Source organism: Mustelus asterias, chromosome 24 (assembly GCF_964213995.1).
Source record: "Mustelus asterias chromosome 24, sMusAst1.hap1.1, whole genome shotgun sequence".
Taxonomy (NCBI): Eukaryota; Metazoa; Chordata; class Chondrichthyes; order Carcharhiniformes; family Triakidae; genus Mustelus; species Mustelus asterias.
In genome coordinates, this window is record NC_135824.1 from 4,606,761 (window position 1) to 4,633,335 (window position 26,575).

The 26,575-nt window shown below is 45.2% G+C and overlaps 1 protein-coding gene across 8 annotated transcripts in view; it reads left to right on the forward strand.

Annotated features, from left to right (window-relative positions):
* Positions 1 to 26,575, forward strand: part of LOC144511170 (uveal autoantigen with coiled-coil domains and ankyrin repeats protein-like) — a 207,827-nt gene that overhangs the window by 114,936 nt on the left and 66,316 nt on the right. For 7 of the 8 annotated variants that reach the window (XM_078241200.1, XM_078241201.1, XM_078241205.1 and 4 more), the window contains exons 4-8: positions 7,200 to 7,264; positions 8,355 to 8,412; positions 13,770 to 13,840; positions 16,988 to 17,094; positions 19,197 to 19,378. In XM_078241200.1, coding sequence (XP_078097326.1) covers positions 7,200 to 7,264; positions 8,355 to 8,412; positions 13,770 to 13,840; positions 16,988 to 17,094; positions 19,197 to 19,378 — 483 coding nt within the window. Of the gene's footprint in view, positions 1 to 4,543; positions 4,808 to 7,199; positions 7,265 to 8,354; positions 8,413 to 13,769; positions 13,841 to 16,987; positions 17,095 to 19,196; positions 19,379 to 26,575 lie in introns of those variants that run through there. The other variant, XM_078241207.1, reaches the window with a different exon arrangement.

The window sequence follows — 26,575 nt, forward strand, 5'->3', positions numbered from 1 at the left end:
AATCTTGGGAGGGGAATACTCTCTTCCTAAGAAACTTTTCAACTTGACTCTTAAGGCTGATTCATCAAGTTAATTTCCTCTCTCCTCCTCCTCCCTTGGGGCACTTGGATTTTCTGCTTTAAGGAGTAGGAATAGGCTGCTTGTCGCCTTGAACTTGCTCCACTTTTTGGCAGGTCCAAGGCTGATCTTCAATCTCAATTCCTCTTTCCTGCTTTGTCCCTTGGTGTTCAAGCATCGATCTATCTCGGAATGTACTCTGAGCACCCACTGGGCGGCTCGGTGGCACTGCTGCCTCACAGCATCAGGGACCCGGGTTCGATTCCCGGCTTGGGTCACTGCCTGTGTGGAGTTTGCACATTCTCCCCGTGTCTGCGTGGGTTTCCTCTGGATCCTCCGGTTTCCCCCCACAGTCTGAAAGACGTGCTGGTTAGGTGCATTGACCCAAACAGGATCTGGAGTGTGGCGACTAGGGGAATTTCACAATTTCATTGCAGTGTGAATGTAAGCCTTACTTGTGACTAGAAAATAAGCTTCTTTACTTAACTTCTCTCTGGAGTATAGAATTCCAAGATTCGCAGCCTCCCTGAGCAAAGAGATTTCTCCCTTATCCTGAGACTGTAACCCCACATTCTAGAATCTAGACTCTGCAGCCAGAGGGAATGAGCCTTTTGTCCTTTTAACAAGTTAAGAATTTTATACGTTTTAATGAGATCACCCGTCATTGTTCTAAAATCTAGAAAATATTGATTAATTCTACTCTGGGCAACACTGTCATTTGATTTATTATTGTCACATGTATTGTATGCAGTGAAAAGTATTGTTTCTTGCGCACAATACAGACAAAGCATACTGTTCATAGAGAAGGAAACGAAAGAGTGCAGAATGTCGTGTTACAGTCATAGCTAGGGTGTAGAGAAAGATCAACTTAGTGCGCGGTAGGTCCATTCAAAAGTCTGACAGCAGCAAGGAAGAAGCTGTTCTTGAGTCGGTTGGTAGGTGACCTCAGACTTTTGTATCTTTTTTCTGGCGGAAGAAGGTGGAATGGAGTGTGTGTGGGGCCCTTAATTATGCTGGCTGCTTTTCTGAGACAATGGGAAGTGTAGACAGAGTCAACGGATGGGAGGCTAGTTTGAGTGATGGATTGGGCTACACTCACGACCCTTTGTAGTTCCTTGCAGTCTTGGGCAGAGCAGGAGCCATACCAAGCTGTGATACAACCAGAAAGAATGCTTTCTATTGTGCATCTGTAAAAGTTGGTGAGAGTCGTAGTGGACATGCCAAATTTCCTTCTCCTGAGTCCGAAGGTTGAGGAAATCACTTTGCAAGCCAGAGCCACCCCATAGCGCTGTTACAAAGAAGCTTGGGCCAGTATTGATCCCTTTATCAACACCACTAAAATAGATTCCTGTCATTTATTGCCTTACTGTGTTGCTGTTCATGCTTAAAATTGGCTGCAGAGCACGTTAGGCTGTCCCGAGGCTGTGAATATAAATGCGATTTTTGTCTTTCTTTATAAAGAATTGAGCAGTCCTGTAGACTCATCTCGGTGTTTATGTTCCACATGAGCCTCTTACCAACCTACTTCATCATTTCATTCCCAGTGACGTTTCGAAACCAGTATTTTGTTTGAGTTTGGTGTTTTGAAAGTTGAGTCTAGTCTGAGCTTCACTCTTGGTATGACGGAGGCTCACATTCCTAGTTCTCCTTTTGACTGCAGTGAGGTTGAGTGTACAGGATTTCGTTCATTGAGCATTGACAGTGCGTTTTATGTTTTACCTTTCCCTCCATGTCTGCAATTCGGCACTTTAAAAAAAAAACTCCTGTAAGCGACGGGTGGAACTAACGAGCCTCCGTTTACTGTTGTTCGTTGATTGTGAAAGTGAGACATGATCATCGATCACTGCAGCCTGTGTGTTGTTGATGCTTTGCAGCTGTTTGTTTTTACAACTGACCAAATCGCGAGACCATTTCGGAGGAGATTAGGAGTCACGACAGATTCTCTTCCTTGCAGGAAGGGAAACAATTTTAAAAAAACACTTGGGTTTTTACACTAGTCTGTCAACTTGGTTTGTTGTTTTTCTGATCCCAGCTAGATTCTGAGTTTCACAACTTCCCAGCTCTTCTCCCTAACAGAACTGTGGGAGTACCGTCACCACAAAGACTGCAGCGGTTCAAGAAGATCATAGGATCCTTACAGTGCAGAAGGAGGCCATTCGGCCCATTGGGCCTGCACAGACAACAATCCCACCCAGGCCCTATCCCTGTAACCCCAAGTATTTGCCTCACTGATCCCACTGACATTGAGGCAATTTAGCACGGCCACATCTTTGGAGTGTGGGAGGAAACTGGACCACCCGGAGGAAACCCATGCAGACACTGGGAGAACGTGCAAACTCCACAAAGTCACCCAAGGCCGGAATTATGGTTAGCACTGCTGCCTTTCAGCGCCAGAGACCTGGGTTTGATTCCCGGCTTGGATCACTGTCTGTGCAGAGTCTGCATGTTCTCCTTGTGTCTGTATGGGTTTCCTCCGGGTGCTCCGGTTTCCTCCCACAGTCCAAAGATGTGTTGGTTAGGTGCATTGGCCATGATAAATTCTCCCTCAATGTATCCAAACGGGTGCCGGGGTGTGGCGACTAGGGGATTTTCACACTAACTTCATTGCAGTGTTAATCTAAACCTTTATAAATAAAGGTTTATATTAATAAACTTTAACTTTGAACCAGGGTCACTGGTGCTGTGAGGGCGCAGAGCTAACCACTGTGCCACCCTGCCGCTCTTAACACCTCATCACTATTTCCCGCGGGCAGTTAGGATTGGACATCAAAAAGCTTTGCCTCAGCAATGATCTGAGGATGAATTTAAATAAAATGTTTCTCCTGTGGGTTACCATTTAAATCCATGGCCTTTACAGCCAATTTTAAGTACACACCAAGCTGCCACAAACCGTAATGAGATAAATGACAGGAATATATCTTAGTGGTGTTGGTAGGTGGATTAATATTGGCCAGAGCTTCTCTGTCCTTATTTACCCAAAGGGGCAGTTGAGGCATTTGATCAGTGTGTTACTGCAAACATTGCCGTTCAAAACTGCTGCGCATTTTTGAGTCTCTCATCGGAACAGGGGTAGACTGTTCAACCCTTCGAATCAATTAGTTCATAGTTGATCTATACCTCAACTCATTCATTTGTTTTGGTTCCACATCCCTCTGTACCCTTTCCTGACCAAAAAAAAAACTATCGATCCCAGCTTGAATTTTTCAAGGGGGCTTACTGGTTATGTCACTGGACTTGTAATCCAGCATGTGCGCGCGCCCCGAAAGCATTGCAACTCTTCATAGTTCATTCCTGCGCCGTTAAAGTAAAGTTTATTTATTAGTCACAAGTAGGCTTACATTAACACTGCAATTAAGTTGCTGTGAAAATCCCCTAATCGCCACACTCCGGTGCCTGTTTGGGTCAATGCACCTAAACAGTGTTGCTTTATAAAACTCCAAACTATACCAAAGGTTGTAACAGCCGAATATGAGTAAGTACTGTTTCATGAAAGTTTAGTGGTAATAAAACATTTTGTATATCATTTGAAAAGGCTTAATAAACATCGCATAAGTGTTTTGTTAAACACGAACAGATTAAGACCAATTCTATTTGTACATGTTTACCTTAAATGTCCGGCTCCCATCAAGTAACCAGTGGTTTACTTGGTTAAAAAGGTCCTTGTTGGTCTGGACTTGCTGGCCTTGACTTTCTTTAAACTTTGTTGCCCCCAAAGATTGTCTTTTGGGTGAATCCCCCCTCTATCCATCAGTCCAAATCCTGGAATAGTCCCTCTGCTCGCTCGGTCCCTGATGTAGTTTTGCTTCCGAGTGAAGGTGACTAACAAAATGTTCTTTAGTTTTTTTTCCCCCCCAAAATCTAGTGTATTTTCAAGATCTCCATCTGCCTTCAACTTTTTATCAATTGTACACCAAGGAAATTGTCAATTTTTAAATCTTTATCTTCATAACCTTCATATCTGGTCTTGACCAGAAATAGATTTGCAAATAATTTGTCATTCAAATGGACCATTTGGCTCATCTCCACACACACTTCCTTTCAGGCTACTTTATCTGGTGCTGTCAACATATCCTTCCATTCCTCTGGCCCTCCTGTTTATCTAGTTTCCCCCAAGATATGTTCCTGTGGCAGAGAATTCCACATTCTCACCACCCTCTGGGTAAACAAGTTTCTCCTCCACTTCCTATTGTGTTTATTAATGATTATCTTAGATTTATGGTTCCCAACAAGTGGAAGCATTTTTTTCAGCATCTACACCATCGAACTTTGTTGTCAGGTCTTGTGTGGAGAAGAGAAACCCAGCCTGTACTGGCTTTCCTGTTGGGTATCAGTTCTGGGATCATCCTTGCAAATCTTACTGTCTTCTCCAGTGCTGTTTATATTTTATACAGCTATATGTTAAAGACTTTATTAATATAGAATTGGCTGCTTTTGCTCTTTCATTCTCGTCTTCTAATCCTTTTTCTGCAGGTCTGTTTCTTTTGTACTTCTGTTTAGTTCTCAGCACAGTCCAAGTTGAGCAGCCTGCTTTCATCTACTTTATCCTAGCTCCAAGACATTAGAAAGACTTCAACTGCAATTCTTCTCAATTTCTTCCATTTCTGTACAATGAATTACATTTCTACAGCCCCTTTATTGTTAAAAGAATGGCCCCAGGTGTTTTACAGGAACGTTATCGACCACAGTTTGACATCAAACCACCTGACAGAACATTCGGGGAAGGTGACTAAAGGCTTGGCCAAAGAGAAAGGTTTGAAAGAATGTCTTAAAGATGAGCAGAAAGATTTAGAGAGTGAATTCCAGAACATGTGGCTCCATAGCCACCTGTGGTGGAATGATTAAAATTGGGGAGGTGTAAGAGGCCAGATCGGAGGGTTTGCAGGGCTGGAGTGAGAAGACCAGTTCTTCAAGTGTCTTTGTTGACCCTCGAGTCCAATCGTTGTCCATTCACTGGTCAGAGGAAAGACTTAAATACATTGACTACTTGTTCTCTGGGCTGGTTAAAGGTGCATGCTAGCTCCAAGGGAGATTAGCCAAGTTGTTGCGACTGGATAGGTGAATAAAAATGGCGAAGGAATCTTTCTGTGGTGACTTATTATTGGGATGCATGACCCAATGCTGTTTAAATTTCCAATTTTGTTGTTTCAATCTATTCAGCGTAGCTTCGTTAAGCACCGATTGGCCCACATAAATATGAAGTAATAACTGCTCCACACTGTGTAATTCAGTGTTAGCCCTGCTGCCTCACAGCCCCAGGGTTCGATTCCTGGCTTGGGTCACTGTCTGTGCAGAGTTTGCACGTTCTCCCCGTGTCTGCGTGGGTTTCCTTCAGGTGCTCCGATTTCCTCCCACAGTCCTGAAGGCGTGCTGGTTAGGGTGCATTGGCCCGTGCTAAATTCTCCCTCAGTGTACCCGAACAGGCGCTGGAGTGTGGCGACTAGGAGATTTTCACAGTAACTTCACTGCAGCCACAGTATTAGTGTCACAAACCTTACTTGTGACACTAATACATAAACTTTAAAAAATTCTGTGCTGGTGAGTCCGAGAGAGAAAATATGAATGAGCATCAAATTTTGGGTACCATAAAAGGTGCTGCACAATTTGCATCACAGTGGACAGTGTGCCATTGCACCCAGTAACACTGATTTAGATTGCCTGTGCCAACAAAGTGATCACACTGGCATCTTCATTTTGCAAATTCATTTCCCGTAAACTCTTGTTGGTCCCTTTGTTCTGTTCTTGATGGGCTGTGCTCCAAATCCTCTTCCTCGAGAGCTGGCTGACCCATTCCCAGGGTTCTGCCATTGTTGCAGCGAGGCTGCTCCCCTAATTGGAGCAGGCCTGATAATACGAGTCATTGAAGAGTTTGATATTCTTCCATTTCGCCAGTCAGTTTGTGAGAAAGCATTTAATCTCCGCTTGGTGTTTCCTTTCACAGTGCAGCTGCAATTAGGAGCTGGCTTGTATTTGTCCCGAATCCACATCCTGCCACTCTACTGCCTGGTATGCTGAACACATTTTTCATTTGCTTGGTTCAGAGGAAACTGATTTCCTCTTGCTCGGAGATGAATGAAGCTGAGTGAACGAAACTTTTATCTGGGGTCATACCCAGTTTACACTGTTCTAACTTCAGACATTCTGTAGTTGAAGTGTATGGTATCAGGATTACACTTATAAATTTGCCACAGTGCAGTTAGTAACTGTACTATGAGCTGCCCATGTTAATGAGGATTGTTAGGCACGATTAGGGATAAAGTCTTGAATTAAATACTTGAATTTCTATAGTGCTTTGTGGATCTCGGGACATCCCAAATGTGTTGCGTTCAATAAAGTACTTTTTTGGTCACTGTAATAATGTGGAAAACATAGAAGCCAAATTATGCGCAGCAAGCTCACAGTGGTTAGCACTGCTGCCTCCAGGGACCTGGGTTCGATTCCTGGCTTGGGTCACTGTCTGTGTGGAGTTTGCACATTCTCCCTGTGTCTGCGTGGGTTTTCTCCGGGTGCTCCCACACTCCAAAGATGTGCGGGTTAGGTGAATTGGCCATGCTACATTGCCCCTTAGTGTCCTGGGATGTGTAGGATAGAGTGATTAGCGGGGTTGTGGGGCTAGGACCTAGGTAGGATTGTTGTCGGTGCAGACTCGATGGGGCCGAAGGGCCTCTTTCTGCCCTATAGGGATTTTATGATTCTACCAACAATGCAATAATGATTGGAATACCTCTTTCAGTGATGTTGGTTGAGGGATAAGTATTGGCTTGGGCACACAGAAAACTACCTGGCTTTAATTCGCAAAATGTTGCCTCCTAAGGGGGCAGATGAGGTCTTAATTTAACGTTTTGTCTGAAAGATGGCACTTCTGACAGTGAGGCACTCCTTCAGCGCTGCGCTGGGTTTGTCAACCCATATTTTGTACTTTAACTTCTGAAGTGCAACTTGAATCCCTGACCTTCAGATGTGGCGGTGAGAGTGTGAGCCACAGCTGACCCCCTGAAGGAACATGTCAAAGCAACCATTAGCGAGATGACTTGCCAAAATTCCTTAGTGTTGTCATAGCTTAAGGAGTTCATTGCGATTTGAGTCTGCTTTGTGTTAGGGTTCTGCTGCTACCAGTGATTTCTTTTTTTGTTGCTTCCCCACAGGACGGAGTGTATTACATCTCGCTGCTCGAAATGGACAGCCATTATGTTTGCAGCGGTTACTCCAGGTACGTGGAATTGGCTATAATAAAAACAGAAAGTGCTGTAATACTCAGCAGGTCAGGCAGCATCTGTGGAGAGAGAAACCGAGTTTACATTGCAACTCAAATAACTTGTTCAGAATTAGAGTTGGGATCGCCTATTGTCTAATGACTTGGTTGGGGTAAACATCTCCCAAAAACCATTGTCAATGTTAGTTGAATGGTACACACTGATGTTCCAAAAGTTAAAATTCCCAATAGAAAAAGTGATGCTTACAAAACGTCAAGATCTGAATCGAGTGGAAGCTTGTTAGTACAGTATGCGTGCATGAAGTATACACAGTGGTTAGCACTGCTGCCTCCCAGCGCCAGGGACCCGGGTTCGATTCCTGACTTGGGTCTCTGTCTGTGTGGAGTCTGTATGTTCTCACCGTGTCTGCGTGGGATTCCTCTGGGTGCTCCGGTTTCCTCCCGCAGTCCGAAAGACGTGCTGGCTTGGTGCATTGGCCATGCTGAATTCTCCCTCCGTGTACCCGAACAGGCGCCGGAGTGTGGCGACTACGGGATTTTCACAGTAACTTCGTTGCAGTGTTAATGTAAGCCATCTTGTGACACTAACAAATAAACTTTATATAGCTTAATTTGGGAGTTATACTGCAGAGACTGGCAATCTCTCTCAGATCAAAGGTTGAAAAATAGTGATGTAGTTTGTTCCTTGTGAAGGAGCAGTTTTCAAAAAGTACTCGAGAGAAATGAGGCTTCAGTCGGGAACAAAAGCTTCTCTCTGCTGCTTTAAATAATGTAGTAAGAGTTTTAACAACACCAGGTTAAAGTCCAACAGGTTTATTTGGTAGCAAATACCATTAGCTTTCGGAGCGCTGCTCCTTCGTCAGATCTGCAGACTTCCACTCCATCTGACGAAGGAGCAGGGCTCCGAAAGTTAATGGCATTTGCTACCAAATAAACCCGTTGGACTTTAACCTGGTGTTGTTAAACCTCTTACTGTGTTTACCCCAGTCCGACGCCGGCATCTGCACATCATGACTAAATAATGTATGCAGATTAAATATTAATTCCGCATTCAAGAATGTCTTAAATATATCAATTTGTTTTGCAGCAAAATTGCCCTGTCGACAGTGTAGACCTTCGTGGGAGATCTGCTCTTCATGATGCAGGTGAGTACCAAGCTGCTTAAATTGTTTAGAAGTTCAGGATGAGGTTTAATAGAATTCTAGTGGGCGGTTCTCCAAAAAAAATTCTAAGTGTCGGATTTGCATAAAAAACTGGAGTAAATCGCGCTTTTTCTTTCCAGTGTGAGTTTGCAAATGAATCTCCTACACTCTGTGCACTGCAGACTGCCTGAGCGTGATTCACTCCAGAATTCTGAGGGTGGGGCCTATTCCAGCTGGAGAAGCCGGCAGTGTAGCGCTGAGTGGGCCATTGCGCATGTGCCAATCTGTCAGCACCGAGATCGGCGCATGCGCAGCGACCCCTGTCTGCTGGCCTACTGATCGCTGGCCAGCTCGATTGCCCACCCTTGGACGTGCCCGGGCCCAGCGCTGGCTCACCTCGATCTCCCGCCCTGCTCCCTCTGCCCGGATCGCTGGCCTCCCTCCCCCACTGATCTCGACTGCAGAGTGGCAGCAGGAATCCCCATGCCCGTTGATCGTCCTGCCCCCTTGGCACTGCCCCATGCCTGGTGGGCAGTGCCAAGATGTCCACTGGGCATTGGCACTTTGCCCCTTGGGCAGTGCCAGGGAGTCCAGGCTGGCACTGCCAAGGTGGCAATGCCCAGGTGGCACCCCTGGCATGCACCGCTTCGATTGCCCTCCCCTTCAGTCCAGCAGGGTCATCTTGCCAGCTCCCTGCAAGAGGGGAGCTATACTAAGCCCCGTTTGAGTGAACGACACCTGGCGGGGATGGGGTGATGCTAGCGGGCCTGGAAACTTCAGTTCCAGGCCCACTAGTAGGATTTAAATAGCAGGTAAATGAGCTGCTGCAAACATTATACAGCTCAAATTGGTGCAGAGCTGACGGTGCCAGAGATCTGGTGCTGGGGACATGTGGAGGCCCGGACGCCCGCCTCTTCCCATCCCCGCGGACATCCAGGCAGTGAATAAGAGTTTTGACTGGAATTTCAGTGAAGAGTAATGACAAGTTTTCATACTGCACCTAGACTGTCGATGCTCTCTCGTGTGTTTGTGGAGAAAGTGTTTCTGCAACATACTCTTGTGCAAAGAATCATAGAAACCCTACAGTACAGAAAGAGGCCATTCGGCCCATCGAGTCTGCACCGACCACAATCCCACCCAGGCCCTACCCCCATATCCCTCCATATTTACCCACTAATCCCTCTAACCTACGCATCTCAGGACACTAAGGGGCAATTTTAGCATGGCCAATCAACCTAACCCGCGCATCTTTGGACTCTGGACTTTGGACTTTGGAAAGCTATATCGTTTGTTTGGGGGCTATCTTTAACAGTGAAAGCACAGTTAGCGAGCTCTGACTTCATTCAACCAGGGTAAGACCATTCTCTTTCGAGCATCACTTCAAAATTTAAATGTTTCAAATACGATAAGGTGTGTAAAAAAAAAAATTGAGCAAACTAGATTTGGGGCAGCAAGGTCAGAACAGCTGTTGGTGTGTAAATTTTGCAGCTCCCGCCCAAAGTCCCATTGTGATTCAATGCTGTATCTACACCCTTTCCTGTCTGCAAATCACTAATCTAAAGCTCGTAATTTCAGCAGATAGCTATTTTTAAACACATTTATATAGTGCCTTTCACAACCTTCAGACATCTCCAAGCACTTTGCAGCTGATGCGGTACTTTTGAAGTGTAGACACTTTTGTAACATAGCACGGCAACCAATTTGCACTTAACAAGATCCTGCAAACATCAAGACTACAAGATGTACATATGACCAATGGGAAACATGGTACTGTTGATGGACATAGGTGAGATGGCTTTATCTCGATCTTAGTTTCACTTTCCTGTGCTTTATCCCTCCCTTTTTTTTGAGGTTGCCAGACCCATTTTTATTCTGGAAATTTCACACACCATCTCTGGAGGTCCCCAGCATCATAGATGTTAGTCTTCAACCAGTTCGATTAACTCCAGGTGATATCACGAAATGGCTGAAGACACTGGACACCGCAAAGACTAAGGGCTGTAGCGATATTCTGGCAATAGTAGTGAAGACCTGTGCTCCAAAACTTGTTGCACCCCATCAGTCTGCTCTCGATCACAGCAAAGTGATGGAAAGGGTCATCAATTGTGCTATTAAGCAGCACCTGCTTAGCAATAACCTGCTTGCTGACGCTCAGTTTGTATTCTACCAGGGTCACTCGGCTCCAGACCTCATTACCGTCTTGGTTCAAACATGGACAAAAGCGGTGAGGTGAGAGTGACAGCTCTTGACATCAAGGCAGTATTTGACCAGGTGTGACATCAAGAAGCCCTAGCAAAACTGGAGACCATGGGACTTGGGGGTTGCGGACAGGGGGTGGAAACTAGCCACTGGTTGGAGTGCTGAGCACGGAGGAAGATGGTTGTGGCTGTTGGAGCTCAATCATCTCAGTTCCAGGACATCACTGCAGGAGTTCCTCAGGGTCGTGCCCCATGGGGAGCAGTGGAGTTGTCCAATATTCCTCCCTCAATCAACATGATGAGATGGAAATTATCTGGTTGCTATCACTTTCCTGTTTGTGGGAGAAATGCTGAGCTGCTGCACTTGCTACCATAGCGACTGCACTTCCAAACTTACTTCATTGGCTGGAAAGCTCTTTCAGATGTCTGGAAAAGCACTACATAAGTGCAAATATTTATTTTCTCTTTGCGTAACACAATGGGCCATGGTTCTCCAGCATTGCATTTTGGAGGTACCCCGATGGTGCGCTGGGGGATTCCTCTAGGAAGATCCCACGTAAGGATTGTCCACGCGTTAATTTTCCCCATGACAGTTACACTGGCTGACAACCGCCTGACAAAGCGATTTAGATCGCTAACCTTCGGATGGTTCTGCCAGTTTTAACCCTCACAGTTACTCAGAAAAGGTTAGACGGTTAACATTTGAGAGTAACAATTTTAAACACCCAGACTGAGCCCTGAATGGTACAACCTCTTCTTTCTTTTCTCCCCTGTCTCCCCCTCCCCTTCCTGCCCTTGACTGAACCCTCACGTCCCAATCACTTTCTTTAGAAACATACCTTCCCCCTTTCAATAAGACCATAAGACAAAGGAGCATCGAGTCTGCTCCGCCATTCAATCATGGCTGATATATTTCTCATCCCCATTCTCCTGCCTTTTCCCCATAACCCCTGATTCCCTTATTAATCAAGAACCTATCTATCTCTCTCTTAAAGACACTCAATGACCCGGCCTCCACAGCCTTCTGTGGCAAAGAGTTCCACAGATTCACCACACTCTGGCTGAAGAAATTCCTCCTCATCTCTGTTCTAAAGGATCGTCGCTTTAGTCTGAGGTTGGGCCCTCTGGTTCTAGTTTTTCCTACTCATGGAAACATCCTCTCCACCTCCACTCTATCCAGGCCTCGCAGTATCCTGTAAGTTTCGATAAGACTCCCCCTCATCCTTCTAAACTCCAACGAGTACAGACCCAGAGCCCTCGACTGTTCCCCATGTGACAAGCTCTTGATTCCAGGGATCATTCTTGTGAACCTCCTCTGGACCCTTTCCAAGGCCAGCACATCCTTCCTTAGATATGGGCCCAAAACTGCTCACAATACTCCAAATGAGGTCTGACCAGAGCCTTATACAACCTCAGAAGTACATCCCTGCTCTTGTAATCTGGCGCCCTCTCGATATGAATGCTAACATTGTACTTGCCTTCCTAACTGCCGACTGAACCATACCTTCCCCCTTTCAATGGGACCTTTAAATTCACCTGCTTTATGGCAGCTAGTGCAGTAAAACGGGTGTGTCCTCCTTCGCTCCACACCTTTTGCACTTTCCCACTATAGCTGTGGACATGCTTTGCTTCTTTAGTCTCAGCTGGCCTGAGTCAGGAAGCTCAAGTGAGATGGGCGTTTTCCATTGTAAGTGCAGGTAAGTCGCTGTGGAGATGGCCCATAACTTCCTCAAGAGTGGCAAATATTTACGACACAAAAGTAGGTTATTTACACCATGCTGATATTCATGCTCTGTCCAAACCTCCTCCTCCTCCCTTTCTTCTTCCAACCCAATCAGCATATCCTTCTGTTCGCCTCCAGCTTATCTAGCTTTTCCTGAACTGCCTTGAATGCTGTTTTCCTCCTCGTGGTAATGAGTTCCACATTCTAAACATCCTCTGGGTAAAGAAGTTTGTCCTGAATTTATTTGTGACTATCATATGTTTATGGTCTCTAGTTTTGGTCTGTCCCACAAGTGATGACTTGGATTCTACATTGACCCTACCAAACCCTTGCATAATCTTATTGGAGAGTTCGTGGAGAAAGCCCCTACCTGTACAATCGTTTATTAATAAATCTCTTGTGACCAACTACAACTGTTGTTGTGCTTTCATTAACAAAATAATTTCTTGTGTTCCGAGCAACGTAGTGCTGTCGAAGTTCATTAATTAACGAGGAAGTTGCACTGAAGCTTAACTGAGCTGTCAGTGTTTTCTGAGAGTCGTCATCTTTGTGAATAGAATTATCTTGTGTGTTGCCACTCTGAAGTCAAGTTGTACGTTGATAACAGTGAGGTCTCACGATATCTCATTTTTTTCTGTTTGTAAAACAACTAGCGATGAGTTCAGAGAGTCACAGTGTAACTAAAACACGTGGTTTTAATGGTCCTTCCTGGAGGTCACAATTCTGCAGTGATGAGGCAACAACTAGATTTGTTACAAGCAAAAATTATGGTTTGAAGTGCAGGGAAGTAAAAGTCACATTTATTGCTACCCTAGGTTTTCTTGTCACCTTGTTGTGTGGATGTCGATTGACCGTGTGTCATTTTTCTGTGACCATCGCCACATTGTGCGTCTCTGCCCCTCGTCATCCCCCCCCCCCCCCCCCCCCACTTCCCCCTGTTCCTGTGCTGTACTTTACTACACTATTTTGTTTTTATTTATTTGCCAATAGATGACTTTTGGAGTTCCCTTTGATGTTAGCTGTCCCTGTGCTGTACTTTGTTCTTTATAAGAGCAGGAGTAGACCCTTGTGTCTGCTCTCCTATTCAGTAAGATCATGAATCCAACTCCTCCTCCTGCCCTATTCCCATGTCCTTTGATTCCTTGTACACTTAATTATAATCTGGAGAAAGTTATGATTGAAAAGCATGTTTGAGGCTTTCTAAGTGTGTAACATCTGTGCAGAGAATTACATTGAATTTACTTCATCGAAATGGGGCCGTTCCATGGAATAGACTGGTCGGTACTGCAGTCCATGCTTCTCTTTGGGGCAACTCTAGGGGGTGGTTGTTTGATTGAGTTGCCCAGACTAAATTGGGGTCTTCATGTTCATTGACATCAAGCAGAATGGATTATCCAGATTGTTTGGCTTTATTGTTTTAATTGTGATTTCTCCTTCAGCGGTGGCAGGCTGCCCAGCATGTGTGAAGCTATTGTTGGACCATGAGGCTGCTGTGAATGTTAAGGACGGGGTAAGTGCTGGTAAAACCTCGGAGATGTGACTGTTCTTGCAAATGAATGGGTAACAGTTGGAAATTTCAAAACAATTTAATTTTTATCAAAAGGTACTGAATTATTTTGTCTGTTTCATAAATGAATGAACTTTTGTAGTCCGGAACTTGAGTATTGCTTGAAAAAAGAGGCGCTGTCGAAGTTTTTCATCTTTCACTCATCAGGGCAGATGCAAGATGAGCAAATGCTGCATGAGGAAAGGGTGCTGATTGGTTGGCAAATGTGTTCTGGTCAGTAAGTGCTCTCCAATCCAATTGAAATGGAGAAGTCCAACGAGCTCCCTTTTCTCTGTGCTAATTGGGAAAGTAAGAAGTCTCAACACCAGGTTAAATTCCAACAGATTTATTTGGTGGCACAAGCCACAAGCTTTTGGAGCACTGCCCCTTCATCAGGTGAGTGGGAGATCTGTTCACAAACAGGGCATATATAGATACAAACTAATTGGGAAATCCACTAATGCGATCTCTACCACAGTAGAAGTCCCGTGATCATGATGACTTCTGTCTCAGTCTTGTTCGTTTGTGTTAAAGTTCTTGAACATACAATCGTTCATTGCGGCCACAGGTTTTTGCCTATCCTTGATGTAAACAAACCAAAAACAATTAGTTCTTGCAACAAGCCAGTTTTAAACAGTATATGTTTCTCTCAATTGTTACGGTCTGTTTCCTTGCTTACTCGGCCTTTTTCTTGGACTTGGCAACCAATGAAGGTCCCCGTTGTGGTGGCAGCTTCTCGTCCTCATCCAAGCAGGGGAGTGGGAGAAGCAACTTCTCCTTCAATCCTCCTGACTATGACTTGCTCTGTTGCTGGTTGTTGTTGTTGTACAACAAAAGTGACTTAATAAACACACAACTTCCCGAGAGAGAGAGAGATCTAGACCTTTATGGGTGAAGCAGTGGCGTAGTGGCATTGCTACTGGGCTAGTATTCCAGAGATCCAGAGTAACACTCTGGACACCTGGGTTCAAATCCCACCGCGGCAGATGGTGAAATTTGAATTCAATACAGATCTGGAATTAAAAGACTTATGATTACCATTGTCAATTGTCATAAAAACCCATCTGGTTCACTAATGTGCTTTAGGGAAGGGAAATCTGCCGTCCTTACCTGGTTTGGCCTACATGTGACTCCAGACCTACAGCAAGCCATCTGATAAAAGTCTACAAGATTGAGGGGCATGGACAGAATGGATAGTCAGAAGCTTTTTCCCAGGGTGGAAGAGTCAATTACTAGGGGGCACAAAGATTCTTAAGGTGCAATGGGCAAGGTTTAAAGGAGATGTACGAGGTAAGTTTTTTTTACAGAGCGGTGGGTGCCTGGAACTCACTGCCGGGGGAGATAGTGGAAGCAGATATGATAGTGACATTTAAGGGGTGTCTTGACCAATACATGAATAGGATGGGAATAGAGGGGTATAGTCTCCGGAAGGGTAGTCAAGCAGCATGGTCGGTGCTGGCTTGGAGGGCCTGAAATGACCCCCGTTCACGGGCAATTAGGGATGGGCAATAAATGTTGGCTCAACCAATGACGCCCATGTTCCATAAATTAATAAAAGAAACTCACTTTCTCAACCGTCTCCCCCATGGAGTGAAAGGAATTGGCTCAGACTATGCCCATACTCAGATTGGCAACTTCGTAAATAGGGCCGAGTGGCATTTGTTGACTGGGCAATCTTGATGCCGAACCAGGGCTCCTCAAACCTATCCTGTGGGATAATGGCTATCCTGATCAGATCATTGCTCACTTTATATCCCACAAACTCAGGAATGGGCCCAAGGCCACCACTTGCGCTCCTGAGAAGTGCCCAGTCTAACAGATTACCGCGGAAGGTAGTATTCTTCACTAACCGGATGCTTGCTGCCTATGACATAAATTATTTTTGGTATGTGAATTTCAGTGCCGGTGTGATGCTAAGTAGGCTGTGTCCCAGAGACTGGTGGTTTGTATTAAAACAGCACATGCCTTTTTGGTTCTTTGCAACTGACCATGCTCGACGAACCTGTGCTTACAAAGCTCTGAATGTAAGTGTCCAACATGAGATTGTTGGACATGAGAGTAAGGACAGCAGATTTTTTACACAGAGAGTAGTGAGTGCCTGAAACTCGTTGCCGGGGGAGGTAGTGGAAGCGGATACGGTAGTGACTTTTAAGGGGCGTCTTGACAAGTACATGAATAGGATGGGAATAGAGGGATATGGTCCCCGGAAGGGTAGGGGGTTTTAGTTAAGTTGGGCAACATGGTCGGTGCAGGCTTGGAGGGCCGAAGGGCCTGTTCCTGTGCTGTAATTTTCTTTGTTCTTTGATGTGATTCCACAATTGGGCAGAACTTACTGAACAATCAGCGTGTGCTAAAAAATTACACTAACCACCAATTTAAGATTCAGTTCGACTCTCAATTTGACTCACTTAAGCTTGTCCGAAGCTTGGCAGAAAGAACTTTTGGTTAGTACTGATGCCTCTGTGTCAGGGACCTGGGTTCAATTCCAGCTTCGGTCACTGATTTAAAAATTTAAAATTTAGGCCCTTGTCTATGAATTTATGTACATGTATTTATCTATTTTTCCCTTAAGTGCATCTAAGATGTTTGCCTCACCTAGTCTGATTTTCTACACCCTCACCATTCTCTGGGTAAAGAATTCCTCATTGGATTTCGGTGACTATCTTATATTTTTGGCTCTGAGTTCTGGTCTCCCTTTTCCAGTGGAAGCATCTTCTCCATGTCGACGCAGTCAAATCCTTTTGTTCTTTAATGACTGTCGCCCAGACCTCAATCGAGTCTCTTTTAGAGAACGGAGCTCCGTCCTGTTCCGTCTTTCTTGATAGTTCTGGTTTCATTCTTTGAAAACTTTGCACCTTCTCCAGTGCCTCTGTAGCCTTTTTAATATGGAGACCAAAATTGTTCAAAGTGCTCCTAGTGTGGTGTAACCAAGATTCCAAACAAGTTGAACGTCTCTTGCTGTTTAATTGTATCTGTTTAGAAAGGAACCTCAGTGCTTTCTTTGCACTTTTTAAATTTGGTCTTGTTGACCTGTGTTGCATGGTGTATTGCTGCTGATTTAGGAAGGTTGCATCTCCCTAATCACTGTGTGCTCCATCTCCTCTGTTACAGGATGGACGGACTCCTCTTGTGCTGGCCACGCAGATGTGTCATCCAGAAGTCTGTCGGCTTCTGCTGGAGCGTGGAGCGGACATCAACTCCAGGGATAAGCAAAACAAGTAATTTTTAACACTCAGTTCAGTGAGAAGGACTGCTGATGTAGTTGATGCTTGGCTGGTTAAAATGGTGGATGGCTGAGTCACATCGACCAGGTGGCCTGTAGTTTTCTGCTGAGTTAACTATTTTCAGTTGTGTCCTCTGGGTTATCGACAGTTCAGTGAACTCTGGTGTGTGGGCGTGCACACTTGGTAAGAGCAGCGCCAGGGACCCAGGTTCGATTCCAATCTTGGGTCACTGTGTGGAGTCTGCACATTCTCCATGCTAAATTCTCCCTCTGTACCCGAGGGTACAGGCGCCAGAGTGTGGCGACTAGGGGATTTTCACAGTAACTTCATTGCAGTGTTAAAGTAAGCCCTACTTGTGACTAATAAATAAACTTATCTTAGACAACCCCATTCTAGTCAGACAGAAATAACCTCCTCTTTCCTCCTCACCCTCCCCAATCCCCATCAGTCACCAGACCAGTTGGGTGGGATTTTATGGCTGCACTCGCCCTGAAACAGTAAAATCCCGCCTGAGGTTGACGGATCTTTCCATGGTCCGCCCCTCATCCGCTCTGGGCGGGACGGTAAAATTTAGACCCTTGTCTATGAATCTAGATTGCAAGTATCCCAAAGAATGACTGAGAATGATCAGTGTCTGTCAAGTTATATCCCAGTTTTAGGTAGGCAAATTAAGATGCGAGAAACATTATTAAGCTAAGAAAGAATCATAGAATCCCTACAGTGCAGGAGGAGGCCATTTGGCCCATCAAGTCTGCTTGATCCCAACAATGATTCCACCCCTCGTATTTACCCTGTTATTCCCCCCAACACGAAGAGGTAATATGGCATGGCCAATCAGCCTAATCTGCACATCTTTGGACGGTGGGAGGAAACCGGAGCACCCGGAGGAAACCCAAGCAAACACGGGGAGTACGTGCAAACTCCACACGGCCAATCCTCTTTTTTAGAACTGAGGTGAGGAGAAATTTCTTCACCCAGAGGGTGGTGAATGTGTGGAATTCACTACCACAGAATATAGTTCAGGCCGAAACGTTGTCTGATTCCAAGAACAAATTAGATATAGCTCTTGGGGCTAAAGGGATATGGGAGGAAGGGGGGATCAGGATATTGAATTCAATAGTCAGCCATGATCAAATGAATGGTGGAGCGAAGAGGCTCAAAGGGCCGAATGGCCTACTCTTGCTTCTTGTTTCTGTTTTCCACATAGATAATCACCCAAGGCCAGAATCGAACCGGGTCCCTGGCGCTGTGAGGCAGCAGTGCTAATCATTGTGCTACCATGCTGCCCTATCTTCACACTAAACATCCACAGTTTAGTCAATGTTCTAACTTTGCTAAACTTTTATTGTTGTACAGCTGAGGGGGTGGATGATGTTTAATTGCCTCCTCTGCAGCTTCAACTTTAGAAGTTTGAGTTGGCCCAAAGTTGCGAATTCTTTTTGCATTGGTGTAGGGGAATATATCCTGCATTCTGCATATTGGTGGAATGCCGGATATTTATTTTAAACTGGTTAGTGTTTATGTAGAAAGTACAGGCATAGACGTGCAGTCTCTGCAAGCACTCCAAGCATTTTTATTCGAAGCCTACTGATTGGAATTTTTACTCCCTGGTATGGGTCTTGAGCCCACAGCCTTATGACTCAGAGACCACTCAACCAGACTGACACATTTCCTCAAAGGATGTCAGCACTGAGCCAAGATAAATGGGTGTTTTATGTCTTCATTCATTGCAGTGTCTATGTAAGTGGTCCTAAAAAAGCTGTGCATGGTCCTGTTGCTCTTTGTTATCTTATTTGACCTTTGCTGCTGATGGCATGTTTGACAGAGATAATAGAGGTTGTCTTTTTCTCCCTCTCTGCAAGAGAACCTTAAACAAACAGAGCGAGATAGTGGGTGTACAAGACATGTATTATCTTCAGTACTCAGATAAGTGAGTAACTGTTGAGACAGGAGAATATTATGATTAGGAAAAAATGTTGGGCATGCCATGACCTTTTCTCACAGCGCTAGTTCAAAGCCTGTTGGAACTAGAAAGTTGTACCCAGGTCATAACTTCTCTCTCGGGCCCAGTATTAACCTGTCATCTCCCATTTCAGGACTGCCTTGATGGTGGGGTGTGAGAATGGTTGTAAGGATGCAGTGGAGGTCCTCTTAAATCGTGGTGCTGATGTTACTTTGACGGATGACCATGGTCACAAGAGTTTGCACTACGCCCAACTCTCCAAAGACCCGGATCTGTTGGCCTTGGCTAAAGCTGCAATGGAGAAGAAAGTGAAAGGTGAGATCGTCGATGCACGCGCACGCAGACTGTTTATGAAGTGAAGGTGGCATTTGTTTCAGGACTGGATTCAGTTTGTGTTCCAGGAATAACAGCTGTGATGCGAACTGGCAAGACTGCCTGTTGTCGTTTTGTCCCCCCGCCGCCGCTGCCTCCTCCTCCTCCTCTACCCCCCTGTCCTCCAAATCTTTTGAAGTACGAATGTATGATAGAAATGGAAACAGATTTTTATAATGTAGCGAAGTAACTTCAGAAATCTGTTCTTGTAACTCAAGGTCTGAAAACTGAGCTAACTATTAGTTTCTACTTGTAATTAAACAAGTTCCTCAATATGTGCCTACAACTAATGGTCACATTTGGGAGTGGCTTTGTTCCTGAATGTTTTGCGAATACTGATTGGGATGGATGATCAGGTATAATATTGTGGTTTTTTTTTTACTACTGCAAAAGAGCAAAGAACAGTACAGCACAGGAACAGGCCCTTCAGCCCTCCATCATGATGCCTGCCTAAACTAAAACCGTATGCACTTACACAGTCTGTATCCTTCAATTCCCATCCTATTCATGTATTCGTCTAGTTGCCTCTTAAATGCCGCTATCGTACCTGCTCCCACCACCTCCCCGGGAAACGCGTTCCAGACATTCACCACCCTCTGTAAAAAAAAAACTTGCCTCACACATCTCCTCTAAACTTTTCCCCACACACCTTAAACCTATGCCCCCTAGTACTTGACTTTCCTACCCTAGGAAAGAGCATCTGACTATCCATTCTGTCCATGCCATAATCTTGTAAACCTCTTATCAGGTCGCCCCTTAACCTCCGTCGTTCCAGTAAGAACAAACCGAGTTTAGACATAGACATAGAACAGTACAGCACAGAACAGGCCCTTCGGCCCATGATGTTGTGCCGAGCTTTATCTGAAACCAAGATCAAGCTATCCCACTCCCTATTATCCTGGTGTGCTCCATGTGCCTATCCAATAACCGCTTAAATGTTCCTAAAGTGTCTGACTCCACTATCACTGCAGACAGTCCATTCCACACCCCAACCACTCTCTGCGTAAAGAACCTACCTCTGATATCCTTCCTATATCTCCCACCACAAACCCTATAGTTATGCCCCCTTGTAATAGCTCCATCCACCCGAGGAAATAGTCTTTGAACGTTCACTCTATCTATCCCCTTCATCATTTTATAAACCTCTATTAAGTCTCCCCTCAGTCTCCTCCGCTCCAGAGAGAACAGCCCTAGCTCCCTCAACCTTTCCTCATAAGACCTACCCTCCAAACCAGGCAGCATCCTGGTAAATCTCCTCTGCACTCTTTCCAGCGCTTCCACATCCTTCTTATAGTGAGGTGACCAGAACTGCACACAATATTCCAAATGTGGTCTCACCAAGGTCCTGTACAGTTGCAGCATAGCCCCACGGCTCTTAAACTCCAACCCCCTGTTAATAAAAGCTAACACACTATAGGCCTTCTTCACAGCTCTATCCACTTGAGTGGCAACCTTTAGAGATCTGTGGATATGGACCCCAAGATCTCTCTGTTCCTCCACAGTCTTCAGAACCCTACCTTTGACCCTGTGATCCACATTTAAATTAGTCCTACCAAAATGAATCACCTCACATTTATCAGGGTTAAACTCCATTTGCCATTTTTCAGCCCAGCTTTGCATCCTATCTATGTCTCTTTGCAGCCTACAACAGCCCTCCGCCTCATCCACTACTCCACCAATCTTGGTGTCATCAGCAAATTTACTGATCCACCCTTCAGCCCCCTCCTCTAAGTCATTAATAAATGTTTATCCAACCTCTCCTCATAGCTAATGCCCTCCATACCAGGCAACATCCTGCTAAACCTCTTCTGTACCCTCTCCAAAGCATCCACATCCTTCTGGTAGTCTGGCGGCCAGAATTGTGTACACTATTCTAAATGAGGCCGAACTAAGATTCTGTACAGCTGCAGCATGACCTGCGAATTTTTATACTCAATGCCCCGACCAATGAAGGCAAGCATGCTGTATATCTTCTTGACTACCTTATCCTCCTGCATGCCACTTGACTGGTGGACATGTATGCCCAGATCTCTCTGCCTGTCAATACTCCTAAGGGTTGTACCATTTACTGTATAATTCCTACATGCATTGGACCTTCCAACATGCATTATCTCACACTTGTCCGGATTAAACTCCATCTGCCATTTCTTCGCCCAAGTCTCCAATTGGTGTATCCTCTGACAATCCTCTTCACTATCCGCAACTCCACCAAGTTTTGTGTCGTCTGTGAACTTTCTAATCAGACCAGCTGCGTTTTTCTCCAAATCATTTATGTATACTGCGAACAACAAAAGTCCCAGAGGAACACCGCTAGTCACCGCCTTCCATTCAGAAAAGCACCCCGCTACTGCTACCCTCTGTCTTCTATGGCCAGTTCTGTATCCATCTTGCCAGCTTTCCTCTGATCCCGTGTGGCTTCACCCTTTGTATTAGACTACCAGAGTTGCAGAGAGTATTTGAAGTGAATAGCATAGATACAATTTAGGGAACTTGGATGAATAAGTGAGGGAGAAAGGAATAGAAAAATATGCAGATAGCACAAAACAAAGTAAAGTGGGATGGCTCATGGAGGATAATTGCCAGCACAGATCAGATGGATTGAATGGCCTGCGCTGTACATTCAGTGTAATTCTAGTATAAAAACTCCAATAGCGCACAGAGCAGTGTGTGGAGCGTTGCTTGAGCAATGCTTCCCTCTTGGCTGCTTGGTCATGCACCTGTTAGCCCCTTAAGTGACCGTCCATGTACAGCAGGGCAACAAAATGTAAAGGGGCTGAATGCTTCAAGAACTCAACTGAACACACCAAAAAAAGAAAAGAGGATATATTGATTTGAGGTATTGATGATTTGGAAGGAGGAACTGAATGTATTATCTCCAAATTTGCAGATGATACAAAGTTGGGTGGGAGGGTGAGCTGTGAGGAGGATGCAGAGATGCTACAGTGTGATTTGGACAGGCTGAGTGTGTGGGCATCTGCATGGCAGATGCAATAAAATCTGGATAAATGTGAGGTTATCCACTTTGGTAGCAATAATAGGAAGACAGATTATTATTTGAATGGGTGTAATTGAGGGAGGTGAATGCTGAACGAGATCTTGGATCCTTGTGCATCAGACGTTGAAAGTAAGCGCGCAGGTACAGCAGGCAGTAAAGAAGACAAATGGTATGTTGGCTTTCATAATGAGAGATTTGAGGATAGGGATAGGGGTGTTTTGCTGCGATTGTATAGGGCGTTAGTGAGGCCACACCTGGAATATTGTGTGCAGCTTTGGCGTCCTTATCTGAGGAAGGATGTCCTTGCTGTCAAGGGAGTACAGCAAAGATTTACCAGGCTGATTCCTGGGATGGCAGGTCTGTCATATGAGGAGAGACTAAGTTGGTTAGGATTATATTCACTGGAGTTTGGGTGAGAAAGGATCTCATAGAAACTTATAAAATTCTAACCTGGTTAAACAGGATAGATTCAGAAAGAATGTTCCCGATGGTGGGGGAGTCCAGAACCAGGCGTCATAGTTTGAGGATAAGGGGTAAACCTTTTAGAACTGAGGTGAGGAGAGATTTCGCCATTAGAGGGTGGTGAATGTGTGGAATTCACAACCACCCAATGTAGTTGAGACCGAAACATTTATCTAATTTCTTCTTGAAATCGGACGTGGCTCTTGGGGCTAAACAGATCAAGGGATATGGGAGGGGGGGAATCAGGATATTGAATTCCATGATCAAAATGAAATGCGCAGCAGGCTCGAAGGGCCAAATGGCCTACTCCTGCTTCTAGTTTCTATCTTTCTATGTATTGGTTATGTTGAGTAGGGGTTGATTGGCCCAAATATCAGATGTGTACGTACCCTCCAAATCTAGGCTCAGACAGATATGTGGCATTGCTACTGATGATGTGCTATACTTCTGCACATGTGAGATTCAAAGCAGTTGGTTTTTTAGGCTTTTGTAATCTAGATAAATCCATGAGGTGTCTGGCTGAGTTAATTGCACAGTTGAGGAAGGCTTTCATGATGGAAAGAATAACATCTCATTCAAAGTAGCCATTGTACTAGCTGTTTTTCATTGAAGCAGCAATTATTGGTACTTCACTGGCTCCATAATCAGTCACGTGTAGCATAGAGTTAGATTTCACAGAGCTGGAACTGCTGGAGGTCAGTCAGAGAGGGGACATGTTATTCTGTCCTGGGTGTGTACCTGGTTGTGGTTTGGACACAGAAAAATGTCTTTTTTTTTGTTTGTGATGTTGACTTCACTCCGTGTTGTGTTCCCCAGCTTCTGTTCCTGACTTACGACACTTGTATATTTTCGTTTCTTCCCCCATTTTTCACAAGTTCCCTCATTAAAACTCAGAGCAGGAAATCGCATGATCTGCTGTAATTTGATCAATCAACATTCAGGAAAAAAGTAGTGTTTGTACTGTCTGCTTTGCTGAGACTATTTCTGTAACTGTACACGATGAGGCATGCTGTGTTTCTCTGGGTTTTTTTCATTTGCACAGCAGGTTGGAAGAAAAATAAGATGCCGCATGGGATGTTTAGGCAATCGCGCTGGTGTGTTTGACTGAATACAAGAACGCGTCCTTTAGTAATAAGCATAATAAGCAAGATGGCTTTTTCTGTGCGTTCTGAGAATGCGAAGGTCCATCACCTGTGGAACAGAGCTGATTACATTCAAATAGTGTGATTTGCGAAGTTGGATTTTAATGTGCTGGAGTTTCAGGGAGCAACAAAACCTCAGCCTTCATTTGAAATTTCTGCTTGTGGATGGAGATGAAATAAGCCGGGTCTGTCACGTGAGAGAGTCTCTCACCTCTGACTTTGCAATGTTAACTGCAGACAGGTTTGCAGTCCTGTTTTGGAAATCGTTTGAGCACCAATGAAACTTTTTAAATGGGGGTAGGGCCTGGGTGGGATTGTGGTCGGTGCAGACTCGATGGGCCGAATGGCCTCCTTCTGCAGTGTAGGGTTTCTATGATTCTATGAAATGTTATTTTTGATGTCAGGAGTGATTCTAGACACTCAATGCATGACCATTTGAATTGGTGCACAGAACCCATTGTAAACATCAAAACACATCGACACCTTGTTTTCCATAAGACCATAAGAGATAGGAGCAGAATTCGGCCCATTGAGCCTGTTCCACCATTCAATCATGACTGATATGATTCTCATCCCCATTCTCCTGCCTTCTCCCCGCAACCAGTCTGCAGGTGCAACAGGTGATCAAGAAGGCAAATGGAATGTTGGCCTATATCGCAAGGGGGATAGAATATAAAAGCAGAGATGTCTTGCTGCATCTGTACAGGGCATTGGTGAGGCCGCAGCTGGAATCCTGTGTGCAGTATTGGTCCCCTTATTTGCGGAAGGATATATTGGCCTTGGAGGGAGTGCAGAGAAGGTACACCAGGTTGATACCAGAGATGAGGGGTGTTGATTATGAGGAGAGACTGAGCAGATTGGGTTTGTACTCGTTGGAATTTAGAAGGCTGAGGGGGGATCTTATAGAGACCTATAAGATAATGAAGGGGCTGGATAGGGTAGAGGTGGAGAGATTCTTTCCACTTAGAAAGGAAACTAGAACTAGAGGGCACAGCCTCAAAATAAAGGGGGGTCGGTTTAGGACAGAGTTGAAGAGGAACTTCTTCTCTCAGGGTGGTGAATCTCTGGAATTCTCTGCCCACTGAAGTGGTGGAGGCTACCTCGTTGACTATGTTTAAATCACGGATAGATGGATTCCTGATCGGTAAGGGAATTAGGGGTTATAGGGATCAGGTAGGTAAGTGGAACTGATTCACTTCAGATCAGCCATGATCTTATTGAATGGCAGGGCAGGCTCGAGGGGCTAGATGGCCTACTCCTCCTATTTCTTATGTTCTTATAACCCTTGATCCCCTCATGGATCAAGAACCTATCCATCTCTGTCTTAGACACTCAATGACTCGGCCTCCACAGCCGTCTGTGGCAATGAGTTCCACAGATTCACCACTCTCTGCTTGAAGAAATTCCTCCTCATCTCAGTTTTAAAGGAGCGTCCCTTTAGCCTGAGGTTGTGCCCTCAAGTTCTAGTCTCTCCCACTAGTGGAAACGTCCTCTACATGTTCACTCTATCCAGGCCTCTCAGTATTCTGTAAGTTTCAATTAGATCCGCACTCATCCTTCTAAACTCCATCGAGTACAGACCCAGAGTCCTCAAACGCTCCTCATATGCCAAACCCTTCATTCCTGGGATCATTCTTGTGAGCCTCCTGGACCCCCTCCAAGGCCAGCACTTCCTTCCTTGGGTATGGGGTCCAAAACCGCTCTCAATATTCCAAATGGGGTCTGACCAGAGCCTTATACAGCCTCAGCACTACGTTCCTGCTCTTGTATTCTAGCCCTCTAGAAATGAATGCTAACATTGAATTTGCCTTCCTAACTGCCGACTGAACCTGCACGTTAACCTTAAAGAGAGTCCTGAACCAGGACTCCCAAGTCCCTTTGTGCTTCAGATTTCTGAAGCCTTTCCACATTTAGAAAATAACAGCTGCAGAGCTCCAGCTTTTAAGGCGCTCCTTAAAACCAACCCTTTTGACCAATCTTTTGGCCACTGGTGCTAATTTCTCCTTGTGTGCTTTGGTGTCAGATTTTGTTTGGTTATGTGTCTGTGAAGAACCGTTGGAGCATTCAGGGATGTTATAAATGCACGTTGTTGTTGCTGTTGGCCAGGTTGTTGTTGCAGAGTTGGTGGTGTGGTTGGAGGCTGGCAGTTCACTGGCTCGAGGCCAGTGTCTGTATTTTAACATCAGCTGCGGCATTCCCTTCTGTGTTGTGCAATTTATATCTTGGACAAAGTCCCGACTACTTTGTCAGTGATGCTGCTAACTGTGCACTGATCTACAGTGGCTGGAAACACGCGGGCTTTGATGCTGTGTGTGTGTGTAATTATTGCCGGGGCGTGGTCAGCACAGCGGGCAGCACGATGGCACAGTGGTTAGCACTGCTGCCTTACCGCTTCCGTTCTGGCCTCTGGTGACCGTCTGTGTGGAGTCTGCACGTTCTCCCCGTGTCTGCGTGGGTTTCCTCCGGGTGTTCTGGTTTTCTCCCACAGTCCAAAGATGTGCGGGCTAGGTGGATTGGCCATGCTAAATTGCTCCTTAATGT